Raw genomic sequence first — 21,040 nt, 5'->3', positions numbered from 1 at the left:
CAGGAAAAGTATGGGATAATTTTTTATAAACACTCTATATCATTGTATGCGGTTAGAGTAGATTTTACACCATCACTGACTGTTAAATGTGGGTCATTTCTGTATCAAAACATTTTTTTCTACATCACAAGCTATGACTGCAAAGCCTGAAAGACAAAACCACTTGTATATAGGCAGCTGTACGTTATTTACATCGATGTGGATTTATTTAGATATGTGCGTGCACTAGAAGTTGTCTGGAGTGCAGAAAAGGATATTTAAATATAGAAATGTGTTAACACAAGCTGGTTCACACTGTGAAAAAGGAGCTTCTGAAGCAGCACAAGAGTAAAGGTAGACGTTTTTTTAATCTGAAGGGTAGTAGACGTCTGGGATAGAGTCCCAGAAGATGTAATTTATGGAAATTTGAAGTACAAATATCTGCCAGATTCTGCATTGATACTTCTGTTTAGCAAACTATCTGCATTTGTGTTTTTGCTGGTAGAGAAGTCGACAATTCTGCTCTCACAGGAGCGATACATCTGCTCCAAGGTCCATGGTGTGTAGGAAAGAATGAGACTGACACTTTTTCTGCTTACTCACATAAACATTTTTAGTAAGCCATCTGTTTATTTATACACATTGCCATGTTGCACTAATTTGCTCTGAGGAACTTATATAGACCAAGCTAATGAAGCCATCTCCTACTTAGATCAGTGTGTACTTATGACCTCTCACTTTGGCTGGGGATAGGGTCACAGCACCTTGCCTGGAATGTGTTAAAAACACTGGACATGGTGCTCAAAGAGATATACCTTGTGTGCAGTCCAGGCTTCTATGGCAACACAATAGATCAGATAGCTTCATGAATATTGCCAGTAGCAGGGGCTGCGTGAGGAATAAGTGATCAGTCTGATGTCAGCAGCCTCTGATGCTGCAGCTTCTCTCAGTATGCATAGTATGGGCAGCAGCCAGAGTCAAGGAGACAGGGAGGGAGGAAACGAGGGAGGGAATTCTCTTTTTCTCTTTTTATTATGATTTGTTCCTTTTGTTCTTCTGGGCAGCCCTAGTCCAGTCCCTCCCCTGGCCGGCTGCTGACTGAACTGTTCTGCCAGTCTGTTGCATTTCATACCCTCCTGCAAAGTCCTCATCATCTCACTGCTGGGGAGAGACAGGCAAACATGGACCACAAGCTCCTCCTGGCACCTCCAGCTCTGGCAGGATGCTGCGATTGCTCCTGAGACCTCCTTGTCAATGTGTGCCTGCGGGAGCAAGAGGTGCTGACATGCCCATGGCAGGGGCAAATAGGGGCTGATTCCACAGAAGCCATCAGTGGGGGGAATAATCCTGGCAGACAATGGACAGACTGCACCCCTCTATGAGGAAGCGTCTGTACAGTCTCCCGCAGCACATTGGATCCAAAGCATCTATCATGGATGAAGAGGAAGGTGAAGAGAGGGACACCTGGAGGAAAAGCATCAGGCTCAAACCATTGCCATCACCCTCAGCACTTAAGGTCCTTGACCCACGACCTGGAGCAAAGGAAGCTCATCTAGTTATGGAAACTGAAGTAGGCAAATCCCAAAGAGCCAGCAGCAATGGAGACTGCAGGAGATTTACAGGTAGCCTCTCCTCCATTGCCAGCTGTGGCCGGCACCTTCATGATTCAGACCCCAGCGAAGGACGGAGGCTCATCTCTGAGGGGGACCTGAGCCCTGCTGAGGAGAAGGACACAGCAGGAGAGGCAGGTGTAGGCCCTTCCCAGCCGGTGTCCCGGGAGCAGCACAGCAGTCCTGGAAAGGTGGAGGGGGCAGAGCAGGCTTCACCTGCTGCAGGGGACGACGAGCAGATTAGTTTCATGCACAGACAGTTTGGGGCGCTTTTGCAGCCTGGGGTGAACAAATTTTCCTTGCGGATGTTTGGCAGTCAGAAGGCAGTAGAGAGAGAGCAAGATCGTGTAAAGTCTGCAGGATTTTGGATTATTCACCCTTATAGCGACTTCAGGTAATACAATTCAGCCTGCTCTGAGGAGTGGGGTCACTGGGGCTTTATCATTACATTACACCTCTTGGCCTAGAAATCCATCAGTCACTTTTTTTGGCTTACACAAATGATGGGAAGGTGCTTTTTTCATGTAGGCATTGACATCATTGGATAGAATAAGCCTTGTGTTTCACCTATGAAATGGGTGATGAGGGGCAATGTCTCATTGCTTTCTCTCTGTAACCTTGAAGGAGTCACTCTTCTGAAACCAGATTAGCTGCCTTGTAAGCGCCTAGATGGAGTGCTCATCACTGATGTGTAGAATGGGAAACTGTTGCTTGAAAGTACAGACATAGTTATGCTGAATGAAATGCCACAAATCAGAAATCCTTGTAGAGGCAGGGCCTAGTATGGTAAGACAATATATAAGCTACAATTCTCCACACTGAGCTACTATACCAAGTGTGATGATGAGCACAGTTAACCATTGTTTAGATTTCCTATACATTCTTCCACCTTCTCATAAAAAGTCTTCAAATAGACCAGGAAAAGAGGCTAACTAGGGGAGATATTTCCTAATATCTTATGGCTCAAATAAGGGCATATTTATTAAATGTCATTCACAATTTTTCCATTACACTTTTTTTTTCAGTAAAAAAAATTTGCTTTATTTACAGTTGTACCTTTATACTGGATTTTCAAAGAAATCCAATACCTAAGAAGATTGTTGTTTGTGAGCCCTTGTATTTAGATGCCATCAATAAGTAATTAGTGTAGCACTTGTCAAATAAAAATGGTAATTCTATACAGTCTAGCTGCCAGTCATGTATCCTACAGAATTTTATGAATGGAACAGTTGTAAACTGTGTAGAAGGCAATTTTTTATTAGGCAAAAGAGCTTAAATTGGGTCTTTACATGTAAACTACTGTGGTAATGAACATGTCAACACATTAGGATGCACATACACAGATATTTGTACCCATGGCCTTCCACATGAGAACCAATCTGTTTAAAATGGCCAATCTGAATTAAGGACTAAAACATTTAAAGGGATTATTAATCCCAACCATGGAGTATTCATATGGAGATAATTTAGTCACATAACAAAGGGAAAGCCACAAGCACGTAACGCATATTAAAGTACCCAATAAATTTAAGAAAAAATAAATAAACTTTGACTGATTGACTTCCTCCTGTGATGTGACCCTGCCTATTACATTCTGGTGATTACTTCCTTGTTCCCCTTGACACAAGTGCCAAGTGCTCAGCCAATCATGAGCCAAAGCAGATCCAGGAATATCCCGATGTTTCCCAAAACAGAAAGTGGAGTCTGGTGGGTACAGGCCAACATTGAAACTGGAAAGGATGTAATTTCTGAGAGGGCAGCGTGGCTTTATTTTGTTTCCTTCAACCTGCTATTAACTTATAACTTACGGTTAGACACCTCCTTGAATAAAAATATCTATTAAAAGTCTGCCACCTTGGCCATAGTGGCCACTGAGAGTCACAGGATCCATCATACAACCTTTAAACTAATGTGGGCAGCATATAGAAAGGGAAACCTTGTGTAAATATGTCAATCAGTGAGCATTGTCAAGCTCTCTTAATGTTGCTCACATGAGGCAGATTATTACAGAAATTTCAGATACAGAAATGACTCCTATGTACCTGAATAACAACAAGCTGAGTTGTTACTGCAGAATATTCATGGGCTTCTTTTAAATGGCATTTAAATGGATGGGAAGGATTCAGCAGAAATCTTACTCATTATCCATAATGGCCCTTGAAATGGACTCTTTTGTTTTGGGAATTTTGTATGATATTAAATATACCCCTTGAAATCTGATTACTATTTATTAGGCTTAAAGTGAACCCTTTCAATCATTAAAGATCATCATTTTCTAAGAAAGAATGCAATCATTCTAGCTTATGGAAAAAGTGTTTCTACATACACTGTTTGAGACAGGGATGCATTTGTTTTTTTAATACAAAAAAGACTATAGACTAGCAGATTATGAGAAATAATAATCCATTACGTATATGAAAAGATTTTCTGTCACTCAGCGTCTATAGTTATAAGATGGCATCTTCTTTATTTAATAGTATTCTTATTTTATGTGTATGCTTGCCAACAAAAAAATTCCTGGGGGTCATTCCATAGCATAAATCAACAAAAAGAATGGTAAAAGGTCATACTTTGTACACATAATTTTCAATATTTAATGGAATTACTAAAATGTAGCATACACTTATTCTACTATAATGTAACATCTTTTATTCCTGACTCAGTAGTGTCCTATAGGTATACTATATTTGGTTGTAATTACACTAGATTTTGTAATCAGTATAATTTCTATGAACTGCTCACCAGATTCATATCTTAATACAGTGATTACTCTGTTTTCAATGAGACTAGACATTATTCAGCATAATAAATTACAGACGGTAAGGTTTTATGTACAGTACTTAAAATATAGGAATGGAGACACAGATGCTAAAGTCCAATAATATTTGATTATTATTAATGCTATTTGATACAGAAGAAACAGTAGTAAAACTACTATATGTAGATGTTGATTGTCAAATGTCCAGAGGTGCAACATTGACCTGCTACCAACCAATAATCTATCCTCACACAGAAACACTGAGATGTAGGGAGTTCCATATCAGCTGGTGCAGATGAAATACTTACATATAATGCAATATAGCAACAACGTTTGCTTCAGTTTGTGACAAGCACAGTCAAAATGTAATCTTCTTGTGCAGCCATCCACGTACAATAGTTATTCTGTCACACAATAGGTTATAGTCTAATTTATTCTACAACCATTTTGATTTCATTGTTTAACTTTAACAATTGCGACAATTACAATTTTTCTTCACTTTATTAAAATAAAATGCAAGAAGTCCCTGGAACTTAAATATGAAAACAGTACACTGTTGCTTCTGATGCATGAAGTGAAGGCTCACTAAGGCTTCACCCATAAAGGCCGTCATTGTGATGCAATATACTAGTATGGATTTTCCTCCATAGGTACAGTTTGATGGTTATGTTATGGATGGGTACTCACCAGCCAAATTGTTTCGAATTATGTGAAACCAAATGATAATAATAGTGTAGCACAGCAATAATAAATACAAAATAGATATTACATTTAAATTACCGGTATATAAAGATGATTTGACTCAGACACTGGAAATAACATAATACTGGTTTAATTTTTCAGGGATTAGGAGATTTTTTTTTTTTTGTCTGGAGGGGGCCCAACATTAATATTGTTGTATTAATACTTTACTGTTTGCTTTGATCTAGATATCTTCTTGAAAATTTAACTTTAGTCTGTATTGATTTAATTCTAATATGCAATCAAGTTATTAATATACTATTGTGCTTATAGTGTTTATTCTTCATTTTTATACCTTTTTCTCATTATGTGTACAGTTAAAGGTGGTTCCCAATAAACAATTTTGACCTGAATGACATCTATGAAAAACATTCTGGTTTCAAACTATTAAGTTTGTCTAGAATATACTGAAATGTTATATTTATTTCAAAAAAATGTATATTTTTTAATACGATTTGGTATCAATAATTTATAGTTGTTGGTAATCATTCAATGCAAACTATCATTATAATTACAGAGCACCTTGGAGGAATAGGAAGTAGAGATATCAACCGCTTGCATACTGATGAATGATGATAAATGTCAAAGTGGTAAACTATCAAAGGCATTTTCCTACTACTGATAAGTTGAAGATCACCAATTATGAGAACAGCCTTGGACTCCTGTCTGAATGGAGCAATAGTTTCACAGGCTTGCTGGTTTTTCATAAATTTTGTGTGGGATTGCCAGAGATAGCGAAGCACTTGACTATCTCCATCATTGTCTAGTTAAATGATGACTGCATTAAGTGCTATAGAAATCTTTGAATTTGCTGTTGATGTCTCTTCCTCTCCATAAGCACACTGTGGCCTAATCTTTTGGAGCCAGTGGGTGGCTATTGTAAGTAGGGGCCTAGGTTTATCAGGAATTTTAACACAAACTGGGAAAACCTATTGACTCAAGTATAAGATTAGGTTGAGAAATGCATTAGTCACAGCCTCCAGATATAGGTAGCCAGACCATACCTCCCAGTACATAGCCAGCTAGCCCATGCCCCCAGTACATAGCTAGGCAGCCCAGGCCCTCTAGTGCATAGCCAGCCTGCCCATGCCCAGTGCCCCTTAGTATATGGGCTGCCAACCCATGCTCCCCAGTATATAGCCAGCCAGCCCATGTCACCTATAACGTAGCCAGCCAGCCCATGCCCCCCGTATAAAGCCAGCCAGCCAGTGCCCCTTAGTATATAACCAGCCAGCCCATGTCCCACAACTTATAGCAAGCCAGACAATGACCCTTAGTATATAGCCTGCCAACCCATGCTCCCCAGTATAAAGCCAGTCCATGATCCCGAGTATATAGCCAGCCAGCCCATGCTTCCGAGTACATAGTTAGCCAGCACATAACCCCCAGTATATAGCCAGCCCATACTCCCCAAAATTTACTGTTGATAGCCCTTCCTCTCCATAAACACACCGTGGCCTAATGCCTAATCCTTTTGAGCAAGAAGGTGGCTATTGTAGCTAGGGGACTAGGTTTATCAGGACAGACTAAAATGACAGCATTATAGATTACCAAGTAAATCAAAGCATAACTGTATATACTCAGGTATAAGCCGAGGCATCTAATTTTAACACAAAAAAACTGGGAAAACCTATTGATTCATGTATAAGCCTAGGGTGGGAAATATATTAGTCACAGCTTCCAGCCTGTATATAGATAGCTAGCCCTTACTCCCAAGTATATAGCTGGCCAGCCCATTCCCTCTAGTATTAGCCTGCCAGCCCTCTGTCCTCCAGTATATAGCCAACCCATGCCCCCATAGCATATAGCCTGCTGAGCCATGCCCCCAGTATATAGCCAGGCAGCCCATGCCCAGTTGTACATAGCCAGCCAATACCCCTTAGTATATTGCCTGTCATCCCATGCCCCCCAGTATATAGCCAGCCAACCCATGTCCCCCAGTATGAAGCCAGCCAGCCCATGCCCCCTATTCTATAACCAGCCAGCACGTACCCCCAGTGTATACCCAGCCAGCCAATGACCCTTAGTATATAGCCTGCCAACCCATGCTCCCCAGTATATAGCCAGCCCATGCTTACTAGTATACAGCCAGCAGCCCCTGCCCCTAGTACAGTGGTGGCGAACCTATGGCACGGGTGCCAGAGGTGGCACTCAGAGCCCTTTCTGTGGGCACCCAGGCCTTCACCCCAACATAGAGTTTGCCAGCTAGGACTCAAGGCTTTCTCCTGTGATCCAATACAGCCCAGGACGCACCATGCTCAGCGCTATTTTAAAGCAACATCCTTGGCTGCCAGGACTACAGGAGGCGCGAGAAGGTGTGGATAGAGATGGATTGTCATTGGAGCTCCTGCTCTGGGGACCCTGATTCTTCCTCTTCAGGGGTCCCTGGAGGGAAGCTACAATCCTCCATCTTTCTATTGTATTGGTGAACTCAGGACCCCAATACGATTAAAACCTGTGATGCAGCAGGAATCAATAAGTTACGGCTTAAATTGTCATGTTGGCACTTCGCTACATACAAGTAGATTTTGGTTGTAGCTTGGGCACTCTGTCTCCAAAAGGTTCGCCATCACTGCCCTAGTATATAGCTAGCACATGCCCACTAGTAAATAGCCATCAGCCCCTGCCCCGAGTATGCCTAGCTTTTAAAAAAAAAAAAAACTCTGTACTCACATTTCTGACACCTTTCACCACCACCCCCCTCCCATAGGTCCTCTTCTTTCTTATAGTACTCTGTCTTCAGGTTCCCGTGTGCTGCCGGCACAGTCATTGCATGTGCACCGCCGGCACCGTCACCAGTCCTTGTGTCACCAAGCAGCAGACTTCATAGTGTGGGTGCATTGCGCAGGGACCCAAAGATGGAGCTGAAGCAAGAAGAGGACCTGCAGGGGCCGAAGGAAAGGTGAGTACAGAGGTTTTTTTTTAAAGACTCGGGTATAAGCCAAGTTAGTTTTTTTCAGCACATATTTGAGTATATACGGTATATTTATATTTGAGTTACAAAAGGCTGTATAGTAAATATATAATTGGAAATTCAGATGGAATGCACTAAAATGAAGGTGAAAAGCTATACCTTCCTTAAATATTAATATGCACCAAAATATTTCCCAATTGACTTCTTTCTACACTGTGAGGCTGGGGTGGCAGTTGAAGCGACAGACTGACCAACCCCCTAGGGAAGCATCCAGGAAGCAATCCATGTTAACTCACTGGTGAATTCATTCAATTCCTGTAAGAAAAGTCTTCTCACTCTGGTTATCGGTATACTCTAATGTGCTTTTTGCTGTGTTTTCTGAGACTTTGCTTGTACCTCCTTTTATTATATTGCATCACAATTTGTACCTCACTGCCATCTTGGTTTTGACTCAGTTTGACAGACCGTGCTATTTGTTTTTGTTTCTCTGTGTCTCTTGTCTTTCTATTCTGTGCATGAACCAAATATAGGAACCATTGCCCAGTAGTTCCTGCGATTTAGCTTAGGACTGTCAAGTAGGGCGGGAAGTGCAGATTTTTTCATCACTGGATTGTCAGTCCTAGCCTATTAGCAGACTTATTTCCCATCCTATTCCTTAGGGAGGAGTTCCACTAACTGTTTTGCTTTACTTATCAGTGAATGCAGGGATTCTGAAAAATACAGTGCATTAGTTGAGTGTAGAAGAAAGAGGTATCTATTGATTATATTGATTTTCTTCACATACACTTTTATAGAAGTAAAATTATGTTTTGTAACTGTATAGTGGCCTCTAGCTATATAGGCAAAAAATTATGGATAAAATGAGGTGTTTCAGCAACAGCTTTGTTAGACATTGGAGATTTGACATTGGATTATAAATTCTTGGAACAATTAAATATTTATATTTTGTCAGTTTTCAGTACAATAATAAAAGTTACACTACAAATGGTCAGCTTTATTTCTCTTTACCAGTACAGGCAGTCCCCGGGTTACGTACAAGATAGGTTCTGTAGGTTTGTTCTTAAGTTGAATTTGTATGTAAGTCGGAATTGTATATTTTATCATTGTAGCTCCAGACAAATTTTTTTTTTTGCCCAAGTGACAATTGGAGTTAAACATTTTTTGATGTAATTGGACCAAGGATTATCATTAAAGCTTCATTACAGACACCTTACAGCTGATAATTGCAGTCTGGGACTATAGTAAAGCCTCCAGAGAGCTTCACCAGAGGTCACAGTGGGTAGAGGGGTCCGTCTGTAACTATGAGTCGTCTGTAAGTCGGGTGTCCTTAAGTAGGGGACCGCCTGTACTGTTTTTAGAAGGGCCATTTTCACTAGAGCACTTAGGTTCTATTTGTCTTAACTATGCATTTAATCATGTATAATTATGAATAATAACTTCTGTCTATGCGAGTTGTTACACAAAACAGTCTAGGCTGGTAATTGTACACAACACATTATTCAATTTCCAGTTTGGGGAAATATAGACTACCTGGAATAACTATAAAGCTAAAAAAATGCAATTTGATAAGACAGAAATTTTGAAAAACAATAAACAATTGGTTATTAGATGGTTGTCCACTTTGCAACCATGGAGATAAATGTGTATTTTGGGCTTGGATTTAATTTACCGTATATACTCGTGTATAAGCTGAATGTGCTGAAAAACTATTGTGGAAAAAAAATTACCCAGTTAAAAAAAATAAACTTAAATACTCACCCTCCGATGTCGGCGCGGCTTACCGATGTCCCCGATGTCAGCGCGCCCCGTCTTCTTTCTTCTCCGCGGCTCCTCTTCTCTCTTCTTTCTTCCGGCATGGACGCGGCCATGTTTTCTTCATGACCGTGCATACTATGAAGTCAGCCGCGTCATAGTATGCGCATGCTAGAAGAAAACATGGCCGCGTGCATGCCGGAAGAAAGAAGAGAGAAGAGGAGCCGCGGAGAAGAAAGAAGACGGGGCGCGCTGACATCGAGGACATCAGTAAGCCGCGCCAACATCGGAGGGTGAGTATTTAAGTTTATTTTTTTAAGGTCCGTGGGGGCAGGCTGGCTGTATACTACTAGGGGCTGCTGTATACTACTAGGGGCTGCTGTATACTACTAGGGGTTTCTGTATACTTCTAGGGGCTGCTGTATACTACTAGGGGCTGCTGTATACTACTAGGGGCAGTGCTGTATACTACTAGGGGCTGCTGTATACTACTAGGGGCTGATGTATACTTCTAGGGGCTGCTGTATACTACTAGGGGCTGCTGTATACTACTAGGGGCAGTGCTGTATACTACTAGGGGCTTCTGTATACTACTAGGGGCAAACTGTATACTACTAGTGGCTGCTGTATACTACTAGGGGCTTGCTGTATACTACTAGGGGCTGCTGTATACTACTAGGGGCAAACTGTATACTACTAGGGGCTGCTGTATACTACTAGGGGCTTGCTGTATACTACTAGTAGGGGCTGCTGTATACTACTAGGGGCTTGCTGTATACTATTAGGGGCTGCTGTATACTATTAGGGGCTGCTGTATACTACTAGGGGCTTGCTGTATACTACTAGGGGCTTGCTGTATACTACTAGAGGCTGCTGTATACTACTAGGGGCTTGCTGTATACTACTAGGGGCTTACTGTATACTACTAGGGGCTTACTGTATACTACTAGGGGCTTGCTGTATACTACTGGGGTTTGCTGTATACTACTAGGGGCTTGCTGTATACTACTAGGGGCTTGCTGTATACTACTGGTGGCTGATGTATACTACTGGTGTCTGATGTATACTACTGGTGGCTATAGTACTAAGGGCTTGCTGTATACTACTAGGGGCTGCTAAATACTACATGGGGGCTGGCAGGCTGTATTCTTCTGGGGGCTGGCAGGCTGCATACTTCTGGGGGCTGGCAGGCTGTATACTACTGGGGGCTGGCAGGCTGTATACTACTGGGGGCTGGCAAGCAGTATACTACTGGGGGCTGGCAGGCTGTATACTACTGGGGGCTGGCAGGCTGTATACTAATGGGGGCTGGCAGGCTGTATACTATTGGGGGGGGGTTGACCTATGCATTTCCCACCCTCAGCTTATACTTGAGTCAGTAGTTTTTCCCAGTTTTTGTTGGTAAAATTATGGGTCTCGGCTTATACTCGGGTCGGCTTATACTCGAGTATATACGGTATTATGCTAGTTCTTCAAGAAATTGGTTTTGATTGCACATAGCAAAGGGCAACGGAGTGAATACTCATAATAAGAATTGGTTAGGGATGTTCTTGGGTCCATGATCAGATGATTTCTAGGGCAATCAGAGGTATAGCTGTTTAGAGAAAATGAACTCCTTTGATACAACTTTGATATGGGAAATAAAAAGGAGCTCAGTTTTCAGAAATGCATTCTGTGAACTTTTGCAGAACTTGGCTACAACACTTAATTTTCCATTGTTATACTGAATAAGAACCCTTAACATTTAACATTCATTTGAGGGTATTTTCTGTTCCGTTGGTGAAGTCTGATGAAGACCTGAAAGCACTTCTCTATTGAGGATGGTGTATAAGAAAGCAACACAGATTTGTCATCTCTCACCATTTAAAGACTTTGTGACAGAAATAATTGAAGTTGTGTCCACTTGAAGATGCTGTAAGTGGACATATGTGTGGTAACTGAACTAATCTGAGCTTCGTGCATCTCAGAAATATTGATAGACACAATGGGGCAGATTTACTTACCCGGTCCGTTCGCGATCCAGCGGCGCGTTCTCTGTGCTGGATTTGGGTCCGGCCGGGATTCATCAAGGTAGTTCCTGCGCTGAAAAGCATCTGAACGTGCTGGAGTTCACCGACCCGGACCAAGTGAAGGTGAGTGTGTCCCAAGCGACACATTTCTTTTTTTAAATGCGGCGGTTTTTCCGAATCCGTCGGGTTTTTGCTCGGCCACGCCCCTCCATTTCCGTCGCGTGCATGCCGGCGCCGATGCGCCACAATCCGATCGCGTGCGCCAAAATCCCGGGGCAATACAGGGGAAATCGGCACAAATCGGAAATATTCGGGTAACACGTCGGGAAACCGCGAATCGGGCCCTTAGTAAATGACCCCCAATGGGGCACATTTACTTACCCCATCACCGGAACTCACAGAAAGTGCATTGTCTGAAAGCACTGTGCTGCGATTCACTAAGATCGTGCGCCCGATATCATGAAGGTGTCGCTTCCCCGCTCAGGTCCAACAAAGGTCACCATCTTTTCAGTAGGGCACCTAAGTGCTAGGGCTTGCGACATAATTTGAAAGTTAAATCCCGAGCTCAGTCCGAATCGGTCGGATCGTCTGACAGCACTATATTACGTCGCATGGAAGCCAGCACAGCTGCGCCAAAAAAAAAGGGTTGTGTGCGACACAATCACAAGACAACTGCTACTTAAATACCTGTGCAAGCCATTTGCCCATTGAAGAAAAAAGTATGACAAAAGTGTGTGTCGCAGAGCGGGGCGAAGCCTAAGTAAATATGCTGTATTGTAGCTTTAAAACCATTAAGATGTTGCAAATATGCACATGCTGTTTCTCTACTTGTTAGACTCTCTGTGTGAATAAGATTTCGGTTTAAAAGTATTATTGATAAAACAATTCTTAGTCAATTGTCTATCAATATTCTTTTTGAACTGGCCATAGTGTTAACAGTTATCATTAACAATCCTGCAGTCAGCAACTCTTATAGTTGTATGATTCCTGTTAATGGAAGTAACAGAACTTAAACCGTCCACTTGAAAATGACTTGACTATGCCCTTATCTATAGGGCTATATCCCATGAAACATACTAAAACTGTCAAATAATTGGCTAAAATAATTGCACCACACCTAACAAGTTTTAAGATTGTTCTGAGTCATGCCTGTGTGTCAAACTTTTGACATATGGAGGGGGAATCTATCAAGAGCTGGCAAATCACTCTGGTGACAGCCCTTTTTAGTATATACAGCACAGGAACTGTCTGATGTAAATAGCCCTGAATGCCATACAACCTATATACAACCACTGCAGGCCCCATTCATTGCGTCATTTGTGCCCCTCCCAGCGTCAGAGGGTAGAAATAGCAATTCCTCATGCACAGCCAGGAAAACTGCCAATAAACTGCCATTAACTAAGCCAACAAATAGAAGGTGTAAAGTAGACTAGACACACCGATAAATCTTGTTTCCATATGCATCTGTCTAGTCTACCTTTGCAGAAATTTTAGACAATAGTAATAGTAATTTTTTATTAGGGGGAGCAATATTTATGAAGCTTTTGGCTCGAGTAGGGAATGAATGCACAGAAGAGCATAACTCTGGCAGAGGGCACTGATCCTCCTTTTCCCTACTCTTAACACCCCTTTTTTAGAAAATGGTAATGGGGGCCATTTCTCACATCCCAATGGTTTGGTCCTCAAGTATTCATACATGCTCTACATTGTGACACTTTTTGATGCCCCCAGTAATGTCCCCCACACAGCTGCCAGTAATGTGCCCACAGTCATTTCTGCACTGCCCCAGTAACATCCACACACAATCACTAGTAATGTCCTGCATAGAGCCCCCAGTTTTGTCCCCACAGCCATGAGTAATGTACCCACAGTCCCCAGTATTGTGCCACAAAGCCCCCAGAACTGTGCCCCAGTGCCCTCACAAATATACCCCCCAGCCCTCAGATATGTCCTCGACACAGCCCACAGCAATTTCCCTACAGCCCCCTCAATGTGCCTTCCCCTAACACAACAAAGTAAAAAAACAAAAACACACAAAAAATAGTAGTCAGCTTGCGGTGCATGGCGGGACAGGGCACGGTGAGGTCATCATCTCACGTCTCCTGCTCCCGGCACTGTAGTAAGCTGCTTGAAGCAGGAGACACTTTGTGATGGAGTCAGTGTCTCCTGCTCCCTGTAGTGGTAAATGTGACATCTGAATTCTCCACTACAGTGCTCAGGATGCAGACAGTTGATGACTGAGGATGCAGATAGTGATGAGAGTGGGCAGAGATGCTCAGACAGTGGGACAAGTGTACTGCTGACCCGGGGCATAGACCAAAAGTTCCGGGGCATGGGCTTAACCTAGCTTATACTAGTATAATTTTTGTATCAACTGCAGGGTTTGTCTCAAGAAACTGCATGTATTAATTCAGAATTTACCGTATATACCGAGTTTTTCAGCACAAAAAATGTGCTGAAAAACGTCCCCTCGGCTTATACACGAATCAAAAGTTAAGTGTATCTTAAAAATACTTAAAAAATAAATAAACTTATATACTCACCCTCCGGTGGCCCCGATCTGCAGCGCTGCTCCCCCGATGTCCGCGCGGGTCCTCTTCTGGCCTCCGCGCCCGTCTTCTGTGTCCTGTACATCGCGCTGGGCGCCGCCATTGCTCTCTCCCGGGCGCCGCTGCTGACGTCATACTAGGCGCCGCCCGAGTATGTAAGTTCATTATTTTTTTTAATGCTGGGCTGGGCTGTATACTACCGGGGGCAGGCTGGGCAGTGCTGTATACTACTGGGGGCAGGCTGGGCAGTGCTGTATACTACTGGGGGCAGGCTGGGCAGTGCTGTATACTACTGGGGGCAGGCTGGGCGGTGCTGTATGCTACTGGGGGCAGGCTGGGCAGTGCTGTATACTTCTGGGGGCAAGCTGGGCAGTGCTGTATACTACTGGGGGCAAGCTGGGCAGTGCTGTATACTACTGGGGGCAGCCTGGGCAGTGCTGTATACTACTGGGGGCAGGCTGGGCAGTGCTGTATACTACTGGGGGCAGGCTGTATACTACTGGGGGCAGGCTGTATACTACTGGGGGCAGGCTGGGGTGGCTGTATACTACTGAGGGCAGGCTGGGATGGCTGTATACTACTGGGGGCAGGCTGGGATGGCTGTATACTACTGGGGTCAGGCTGGGGTGGCTGTATACTACTGGGGGCAGGCTCTATACTATAGGGGGCTGGCTGGCTATATACTGGGGGGGTTTGTGACCAATCCATTTCCCACCCTCGGCTTATACTCAAGTCAATAGGTTTTCCCAGTTTTTGGTGGTAAAATTAGGGGTCTCGGCTTATACTCGGGTCGGCTTATACTTGAGTATATACGGTACTATTCATAAGTAGTTTATACAAGAAAATTTCATCATAGACCAAATTTACTGTCAACCTTCACATAATAATTGCTATTTCTCAAGAATAGAATTCGCTCAAGTTTTAATTGGCCAAACTCCCATAGTAATCTCATTTTTCTTTATTGATTTCAGGAGCAGTTGATGATATTACTGCATTTTCTACAGGTTGCAGCAGACGGCCTAGTAATAGTTCTTAATGAAATGTTTTATCTTTTCTCAGATGTGCATGAATGATGTGCTAGCACATTGCTAGCACCTTTTTGCCAGCTGCTTAAAACTCTTTTTTTGTTTCATTTGAATGTTGAAGTTATAAAATTAGCTAAGTGCAAACAGTGATTTTTTACAACCTTTTTTATGTTGAACTATGTTATCTTATATTAGGGCTAATCAACATTAATATGTTAGGCCAGCAGGGGCAGATTAAGACTGCCATGGGCCCTATATGAATATTATAGACCCCTGGAAGTCTGGAATCACTTCCTACATCAAGCTTCTTGGGGAATGGAGGATGTGTCCCTTCTGCCTGCTTTCAATTTGCGGTTAAAGGTCCTGAAATGGTTTTTGTGTAATTGTGTAAAGAGACCATGAAAAGATGTATGAGGATTTCATGGGTGAGGGATCTTCTGAATAAAAAAATTGGTGGGCGTATTGGGTGGCCATGGGCCCCCTAGAAGGCTTGGGCCCCGGGCTACAGCCCAAATCGCCCATGTGACAATACACTACTGTAGGTCAGTTCCATACAAACATGATTTGTCTTTGGTAAAAAAAAAGTTCCAAGTGATGTCTCCAAGATTTCTAGCCTAGTTCTATTCTTGTTTATCTGTTTTTGTACTACAGGCAGTCCCCCGGTTATGTACAAGATGGGTTCTGTAGGTTTCTTCTTAAGTTGAATTTGTATGTAAGTCGGAACTGTATATTTTATAATTCTAACCCCGGATACATTTTTTTTGGTCTCTGTGACAATTGGATTTTAAAAATGTTGGATTGTCAGAAGAACCAGGATTAACAATAAAGCTAAATTACAGAGACCTTTGATAACTTATAGCTGTTTATTGTAGCCTAGGGCTAAAGTACAAATAATTACCAACATCTAGAGGTCCATTTGTAACTAGGGGTTGTCTATAAGTTGGGTGTTCTTAAGTAGGGGACCGCCTTTACTAGTGTTATCCAAGTTGTGCCAGATTTTTATATCTGATTTGCAACACATGTATTAGCTTGGCAAAGCACAGGAGCAGCAAGGGGTTCGCCACATGGGGGAGGGAGGGGTTTCAAAAGCCATCTAAATGGGCCCCAGGCGAGTAATACCTATACTACCACCATACATTAGTAAATGTATCTTTGGAATGTGCAGCTACCATAATTATGAAATATATAATATTCAAAAAACTTCTCCCAATACAAGTAATGTTTCTCTATATTGCCCAGATATAGATAATTTTGCTTTTGATAAGGAAATCTACCATATAAAATTGACAACTATACACAAAACATACATACCTGTCGGTGTCTTCTTCCATGATGCTGGGACATATCTTTGTTAATCTTAACATGGCAAATACCTGCAAAATAATAACTTTTAAAAATATGCTTGGGTGCTATTTGCATTATGCATGCCTCCACCGTAATACTCACCTCCTCTTCCCTGCTGGAGCCCAATGACATCATTCAAGAGGTGTTCATATTTATGTGCTGAGAGTGCCGGGCGCTCTATGTTATGTACAGAGAGCACCTCTTGGTTCATAATCATGCACACCTCCTGTGTGACGTCAACAGGCTCCAGCAGAGAAGAGGAGGTGAGTATTGCAACAGAGGTGTGCATAACTTTTAGCCTGGGGCACCTGGCTTAATAGCATATTTTTAAAAGTCTTTTTTTTAGCAAGTACTTGCCATGTCAAGATTGACGAAGATACGTCCCAGCATTGGGGAGAAGACGCCAAGAGGTACATATGTGTAGTGTATATTTGTCAATTTTAAATGGTAGATTTTCTTTAAATAATGACCCTAATATAAATACATTCCTGCGTTTATATAGTAATAATGTCCTCTTTCATTTAATATTCCCATATTTATTACACCCTTTATTATTACAAAATTTTCTCCTTTCATACAAATTATACATAATGCCCCCATCTTTATTACTCTCTTAATACTGCCCATTAAACAATAACAGGCCCCCTTCTATGCTCATCTACGTGTGATATCCCACCATTTTTTTCTGTTATAGAGGAGAATAACATAAGTTAAAAAAAGGAGGGAAAAATATATTATATTATTATATTTAATCAATACCTATAACAATGTTGAGAAACAGACATATATAACTCAGCCTAGAATAGACCCAAGGATTTCAAGGGTATAACAAAGCGTTCTATGCGAAACCTGTGTCAGGGATCGACTCCTTTGGTCTTTATTGCTTAGCCCTGTTTGATTTTGTCTACCTAGCAGGATTTCTGCTAATATATACTAGGGGATTTGGCTATTTGATTCAGTGTAGTAGGATTGATGAGTCACCAAATATATTTTGTTATAATACATTGTGACATTATGTGGATCCCTTATTTTCTGTGTGTTGTTCCTCTTTTTTATGTGGTTATAAACATTCCATAAGTGTTAAAATACATATATTTTTTATTACATAAAAATGCACAAATTTGTCCAAATCGGATCCTGCATCAATTTTTTTTTGCAGTTAATATCAGAAATGCCAATTCTCTACTCCTTTTTGTGTTTTCTTTGTATTTTTTTATTGTAATATTGATGAAGCCCTTCTGTTTCCACCAGATCTCATACACCTTGTCTGCATTAAATGGTCTCTACTGTCATATTTCTGTTATATATAAGGAAAAGATAGCACAGCTTTTATTATATATTATATGTGGAGGAGAATAACATTGATTAATATTGACAATAAATGGAAAATTTTCTGTTTTCATCAACTCCCATACTCCAACATACATATGGTGTAAACTCTCCGTGAGATCATTAATAAAAATATTAAAAGGAAGGGGACACCTGTGGAATTTTAGCGGTAGCATTGTAAATGTTAGCTCGTCCTGTTGTGAATGACACCAAGTCACTGATAGTTCTGCACTGTACTCGACTACTCTACCTCGTCCCCATAGATATGAACATGATATGAATAGAATACAACAGGAAGCATGTTGTATTCTGTTCACTTGTTGTAAAACTGACCCACGTTTTCATGATACATGGGTACCTCAAATGATTATTAACTATTTGACTAGAAGGGGTGTCTTTCTATAGTTTGCCTCAGGCTAGGTTCACCTAGTTTCCTTGGCACATGGCTACAAAACCCTCTATACCTCTGAAAAATAGACGCTTAGGGGACCTTCAGTAGAATGCTGTGGGAGTTTCTGGAGGTCATCCTGCACCAAAAAGGATTGGCCTGTTCACGAGGGAATGGATTATGGTTCTCAACAGGTGTCCTTCGCCACTGCTCATATGAATGCTGTTCTCTTCCCCTTCCCCCATCGAGAACAGGACTTACTAGAGCAACCCGCTGTCCTTATTACTCTACATCATGCAGCTGAATTCATCGCCAGTATTCTCCATTCAAGGGGCTGTTAGGTGTAATTCAAAACAGCACTGCTACTCTCAAATACTTTTGGAACTCTGGATGTATGGGAATATGGTAATAGGCACCAGACACTATAAAACAGTCAAGGAAATTATAGATGACTATAGTATCTTCACTTTGAATTTTGTAATTTGGGTTTTTTTATCTGAAAGAGTGGGGAGTAGCACCCTGAACCTCCTTACTGAGAAAGTAAGTAAATTTGGGATTTCCTAATCCATTATGACCTGAGCGTTATGACTCAATAGTGGGGGAGGGGTTAATTGTAGATGACTAACTTAAGAACTTCACTGATGATACCTAGAATCCATTTGTTCCCTGAGATCTTTTCCCAGGATTGGGAAAAACGGATCAGCCACCACCCTTTCTCTGTTCCATTGACTGGGAACCGCTGATATTGGGAACTGGATGTTTTTGAACACTTTCCAGTAGCTTTTCTGGAGCAGGCCAAAATAAAAAGTCTCCTTCATAGGGGATGTCATAGGGGATGTCACATACATTGTTTGTAGATCCTGCAGCCCCATTCCAGTGTTTCAGCCATATTTCCCTCCTGGCTAAATTAGAAGAGTCTGCTGACCTATTTGACAACCTAAGGGCATCAACAGAGGCATCTGCCAGGAATGTGGCAGTCTTTTGTACAGTAGCTGCACAGGACAATAGCCCCTCCCTTGGGACTTGGGCCTGTATATTATATTGTTATATGATTTAACCAGACAAAGAGAGTGCTAGCAAGGGAAATGGCTGCCACTTTCAGTCTGAATGCTGCAGTAGTGGATAAAAAACCTGATTCTTAAGGACCCATTGGCCCACATTTATCAAAAACAGCACACTATGTGCAGCTTGCATTTAGAGGCTGCAGAGTGTGCCTGATTTCTGAATTGTAGTACACGGACTTCATTAATCTAGCTTACCCTGCACTGCTCTAGAAATGTGCACAATCTTTTTGGTGCACTTTTTTCTTGCTGCAGAATTGTGGTGCCCCTTATGGTGTCCTTTTTTTTGTCTTGTCTTAGTTCAGCCACAACACAAAACTGGCACAGATTTTCAGACAAAAAACTGGTGCAAACACTTTATTAAATTTGGGCCATTATTGTCAAATGGCAATAAAGACCTTCTGGATTCCTTAGTGATGGAAACTTCTTTCTTAGTCCTTTTCACACTAGCAATTTTCACACATTCTCCCTATGTAAGTATAAAGACTTCTTATAAAGAAACATTCTTGCTAAGTATGTGTTTACTCACCACCTTCCAGGAACAAAACCATACCTCTGAATGCATAGTGTAGAGGAGGAGCACAGAGAGTTCCAAATAGGTCCTGCTTACTCCCTTGACTGCTTGCACTCATGGTCAGTGGTATCTTAATACAACTCATTATTGTAGCAGGGGTAGCTTAATATAATGTCATTATTGCAGCCTGCTATAGACTCTGAACCGATACCCCAAGGTAACCACCGTTCCCCCTCATTCCAATAGAAATCTATTCACCCCACAGCGTTTAACCTGGATTTCCCACCAGGGACAGGAAAACCGTGAGGAAGGAGTCTTCTTTTATGCCATAGTTGCACATTTGCATAGATATATTACTAAAATAATGTCCTATTTTTCCTATTTTTTACAGCATATACTGTAAACATGTTATCATGGTTTGTTTGTTGTGCAGGAAAAGACGAGGCATCCGGGTGGTATGAAGCTGTGTACATTTATAGCTGATTTTTAGATCATCAGTAAAGATCTAACGTTTTTTTTTTTTTTAAAGACTATGTTTTTACCACAATTTAACAGTGAAAATATGAAAACCCATGCTTAAATAATCTTTCTTCATCGACCTCTCCAATACTTTCCTAAAATGATGAATTACTGAAAGGTATTAAAGGGGTATTCTGACAATACAATATATTTTTGTATCAGTTCCTCATTTTCCTCACACTTATTTAGATCTCTGCTTGCTGTCATTCTATAGAAAGCTTCTATGTCTATTTTCAGTGGACAGAAATCTTACCACGATCACCCAGGTGTATCAGAGAGTAAGGCCCATTCCACACTTGCGAGTGTGATGCGATGAACTCGCATCACACTCGCAAGTGTGGAACGGGCCTAAGTATCAGAGAGTAATCAGAGCTGTGTGATATAACAAGCCGTGCACCTGTGTGACCAGATTTCTGTTCTCTGGAAATAAACATAGAAGCTTTCTATAGAAGACAGCAAGCAGAGATCTAAAGAAGTGTGATGAATTGGTACAGAAAGTATATTGGAAAATCGTATACATTTTCATTATTGAAACAATATTATTATCA

The 21,040-nt window shown here is 41.6% G+C and overlaps 1 protein-coding gene across 1 annotated transcript in view; it reads left to right on the top strand.

The window, feature by feature from the left end:
• The first annotated feature begins 935 nt into the window (after nucleotides 1-935).
• HCN4 (hyperpolarization activated cyclic nucleotide gated potassium channel 4) overlaps nucleotides 936-21,040 on the top strand; it is a 119,176-nt gene continuing 99,071 nt past the window's right edge. The window contains exon 1 of the mRNA XM_072147826.1: nucleotides 936-1,983. Within this exon, the coding sequence (XP_072003927.1) occupies nucleotides 1,337-1,983 (647 nt within the window). The 5' untranslated portion in view covers nucleotides 936-1,336. The remainder of the gene's footprint in view (nucleotides 1,984-21,040) is intronic.

Source organism: Engystomops pustulosus, chromosome 4 (assembly GCF_040894005.1).
Source record: "Engystomops pustulosus chromosome 4, aEngPut4.maternal, whole genome shotgun sequence".
In the NCBI taxonomy this organism is placed as follows: Eukaryota; Metazoa; Chordata; class Amphibia; order Anura; family Leptodactylidae; genus Engystomops; species Engystomops pustulosus.
Note: the sequence above shows the minus strand (reverse complement) of the source record. Positions and strands in the feature narration are given on the sequence as shown.